The sequence below is a fragment of the Priapulus caudatus genome, unplaced genomic scaffold (assembly GCF_000485595.1).
Source record: "Priapulus caudatus unplaced genomic scaffold, Priapulus_caudatus-5.0.1 Scaffold4022, whole genome shotgun sequence".
Taxonomy (NCBI): domain Eukaryota; kingdom Metazoa; phylum Priapulida; class Priapulimorpha; order Priapulimorphida; family Priapulidae; genus Priapulus; species Priapulus caudatus.
This window is the reverse complement of record NW_014581083.1, coordinates 15,877-19,782: the sequence shown is the minus strand read 5'-3', so window position 1 is coordinate 19,782 and position 3,906 is coordinate 15,877. Positions and strand designations below refer to the sequence as shown.

At 52.1% G+C, this 3,906-nt stretch overlaps 1 protein-coding gene across 1 annotated transcript; it reads left to right on the top strand.

The window, feature by feature from the left end:
• Positions 1-201: 201 nt before the first annotated feature.
• Positions 202-1,256, top strand: LOC106819680 (metabotropic glutamate receptor-like; the record flags this gene model as incomplete). Its single annotated transcript, XM_014824279.1, has 1 exon — positions 202-1,256. A coding segment is annotated over one exon (1,055 nt), but the record flags the coding sequence as incomplete, so codon positions are not given.
• Positions 1,257-3,906: the final 2,650 nt, after the last annotated feature.

Genomic DNA, 3,906 nt, shown 5'->3' with positions numbered 1-3,906 from the left:
GTCCGCGATCCAGATTCAACTGTTCAACTCTTCCCCTCTCTCTCTTCCCTCATCTCTTTCTCTCTCTATATATATATATCTTCCGCCTCTCCCTCTCTCTCTCTCCCTTTCTCTCTCTAACACCATCACTAACTCTGCCCCCTTCTCTCTCTCTCTAACACCATCACTAACCCCTCCTCTCTTTCTCTCGCTCTCTTACAGACTGGGGCGGAAGTCAGGTCCAGTTCGACGAGCGTGGCGACGGACTAGGTCGCTACGACATCATGAACTTCCGGCGCGACAACGAGACAGGCGACTACGCCTACGTCACCGTCGGCCGCTGGGACAAAGGCCTCCACCTCACCGCCGACGACATCGACTTCGGACGCGGCCGCAGCGCGCCGCCACCGTCGCAATGCTCGAACGCGTGCGGTCCGGGGGAAGTGAAGAAGATCCAACAGGGGGAGACGTGCTGCTGGTTTTGCCAGAAATGCGCGCCGTACGAATATCTCTTAGACGAGTTAACGTGTAGGGATTGCGGGTACGGAAGATGGCCGCTGGGAGCGAAGAATGGATGCTACGGCCTTGAGCAGAAGTACATGCAGTGGTACTCTGTTTACGCTATCGTTCCCATGGTGATCGCCATCGCCGGCGTCTGTCTCACGCTAGCAACAATCGCCATCTTTGTTCGAAACAACGACACCGCGATCGTGAAGGCGTCGGGAAGGGAACTATCCTACATGCTGCTGGGAGGGATCCTTGTCAGTTATCTTATGTCGTTCGCTCTCCTAGCGAAACCGTCTCCGCGCGTATGCGGACTGCAACGCTTCGGAGTCGGTTTCGGATTTTGCATGATGTACGCCGCGCTGCTGACGAAGACAAACCGGATATCCCGGATCTTCGACTCGGCGAGTAAATCCGCAAAGCGACCGGGCTACATATCGCCACGCTCGCAAGTTCTCATAGCAAGCGTACTCACCTCCGTACAGGTCGTTGCTACGGTGATCTGGCTCGTCATAGAACCGCCGCGTACGCGACCTTTCTATCCGAGTCGAGTCGAGGTGATTCTGAAATGCAAGATGGAGGACTCGGCGTTCCTTGTGTCGCTCGTCTACGTGATGATGCTGATCATCACGTGCACGGTGTACGCGGTGAAGACGAGGAAGATACCGGAGAACTTCAACGAGAGCAAGTTCATCGGCTTCACGATGTACACAACGTGCATCGTGTGGCTGGCGTTCGTGCCGATCTACTTCGGAACGAACAAGGAGTTCGAGGTGAGTACGTGCTGTGGCTGTCATCGTCATGGTTGTTGTCGTCGTTGTTTTGTTTTTGTTGTTGTTGTTGACGTTGTTATTGCTGATGTTGTTGATGTTGTCATTGGTGCTGTTTTATTATTTTTATTATTTATTTTTATTTTTATTTTTTATATACTCCTGCTATTGTTATATATTTTTATTATTATCAATTATGATTATTTATTGTGACGTGTCGTTTTACGCGTTTTAATATTGATGACGTTTCGTTATTTGCAGTAATAGTGATGACGTGTTTTAAATTTGCTGCATAACCGATGACGTACTACAATTCGCGGCAGATACTGATGACGTGTCGTAGAGTGTGGTGGCGCTGCGAGCGCGTTGCGACCTGGTCGTCTGTATGCGTGTGCCGACGCGCGCGTGAATGTTTGGCCGACGTGTGAGTGTTTGTTCTGGCGTTAATTTAAACGTTAAACTATGATGAGTGGGAAGAGATAGCGCTGAAGAGAGACATTACGCACAAGAGAGAGCATCGGAAGCAAATACTTGTATCCTGATACGTACGCACGCACGCACGCACGCACGCGGGCATACACAGACGCACTCACTCTCCTTGCGGACGGCTGTGAATATGCAAATGAGGACTTCACGCAACTTTCTCCTCTCTCTCCCTGTCTCTCTCTCTCTTTTTTTTTTGACTCGACATCTGTATCGCCACTCGATTGCTTTCTCCCCCTCTATTCTTCTCCCTCTCTACTCGTGCTCTCTCTCTCTCTCTTCTCTCCTCTCTCTCTCTCTCTCTCTCTCTCTCTCTTCCCATCTCTCTCTCTCGTCTTTCTCTCTCTCCCGTCTCTTCTCCTCTGCTTCCCATCTCTCTCTCTCTCTCTCTCGTCTTCTCTCTTCCCTTCTCTCCCCCTCTCTTCGCCGCCCTCCCTCCCTCTCTCTCCCCTCTCTCTTCTCTCTCGTCCCCTTCTCTTCCTCTTCTCCCTCTCTCGCTCTCTATCTCTCTCTCTCTCTCGTTTCTTCTCTCTCTCTGCTCGCTCTCTCTCGCGTCTCTTCTCTTCTCTTATTCTCTCTCTCGCTTCTTTTTCTCTCCTTTCTCTCTCTCTTCTCTCTCCTCTCTCCTCTCTCTCTCTGTCGTCTCTCTCTTTCTCTCTCTCTCTCTCTCTTCTCTCTCTCTCTCGTCCTCTTTTCTTCCCCTCTTTCTCTCTCTCTCTCTCCATCTTTCTTTCCCACCTCTTCTCTCGTCTTCTCTCTCTCTCCTCTCTTCTCTCTCTCCTCCTCTTTCCCTCTCTCTCGCTTCTTCTTCTCTCTCTGTTCTCTCTCTCTTCTCTCTCTCTCTCTCTCTTCTCCTCTCTCTCTCTCTTCTCTCTCTCTCGGGGCTCCTGTCTCTCTCTCTTTTTCTCTCTCTCTCTCTTTTTTTCTCTTCTCTTCTCTCTCTCTGTCTCTCTCTCTTTTCCTCTCTCTCTCTCTCTTCTCTCTATCCTCTCTCTCTTCTCTCTCTCCTCTGCTTCTTCTCTCTCGTCGTCTCTCTCTCCCTCTCTCGTCTCTCTCTCTCTCTCTCTCTCCTCCTACTCTCATCTCTCTGGCTCTCTCCTCTCTCCTCTCTCTTCTCTCTCTCTCTTCTTCCTCTCCCCTCTCTTCTCTTCCTCTCTCTTCTTCCCTCTCTTCTCTCTTCTCTCTCTCTCTCCCTCTCTCTCTCTCTCTCTCTCTCTCTCTCTCTCTCTCTTTCTCTCTCTCTCTTTCTCTCTTGCTCTATCATCCTCCATCTTCCAGCCTCGTCTCTCCCCTCAGGCAGCGCGGGAAATTGGGGTTGGCGAGGTCGGCTGCGGGGTCGCCCGATCTCAGCGCACGGGCGTCAGCAGAGCCGATATTGACACAGGCAATACAAACTTCAACAGTCTTCTTTTCGATTCCCCTTTCCACCCCTCCTCCCGGGAGGTGGCGTGATGGGGAGGGGGAGGGGGAAGGTGACTGCTCGGTCGAACTGTCGTCGCCTGCGCCGAGATCTTACGTCACGCGTTGCTGTTACGTCACGCGCGCACGCGTTGCTGTTACGTCACGCGCGCACGCGTTGCTGTTACGTCACGCGCGCACGCGTTGCTGTTACGTCACGCGAGCACGCGTTGCTGTTACGTCACGCGAGCACGCGTTGCTATTACGTCACGCGCGCACGCGTTGCTGTTACGTCACGCGAGCACGCGTTGCTGTTACGTCACGCGCGCACGCGTTGCTGTTACGTCACGCGTGCGCAACACTGACCCACGTCACGCGTGCACACGTCCCTCCTACGTCACGCGCACACCAAACACTCTCCTAACGAAAGATGAAGAAGCGAAGATTTTAAATTTTCGAATTGAGATTTCGCTATGAATTTTGTTAGAACCCGAAACCGGAGCTACAGCCTAACAAAATACAGCCGGGCTGTGGCATTAAAAAGCGGGCGGTTTGACGCTCGATAACTGCTAAAGCGATTACAACATTACTCATGCGAAATCTTTCTCAGTGTGTTTGCGTGTGCGTGTGTGAGCGTGTGTGCGTGCGTGTGTGCGTGTGTGTGTGTGTGTGTGTGTGTGTGTGTGTGTGTGTGTGTGTGTGTGTGTGTGTGTGCGTGCGTGCGTGCGTGCGTGCGTGTGTGTAGTGTGTGTAGTGACGCGTGGTGTGTGTG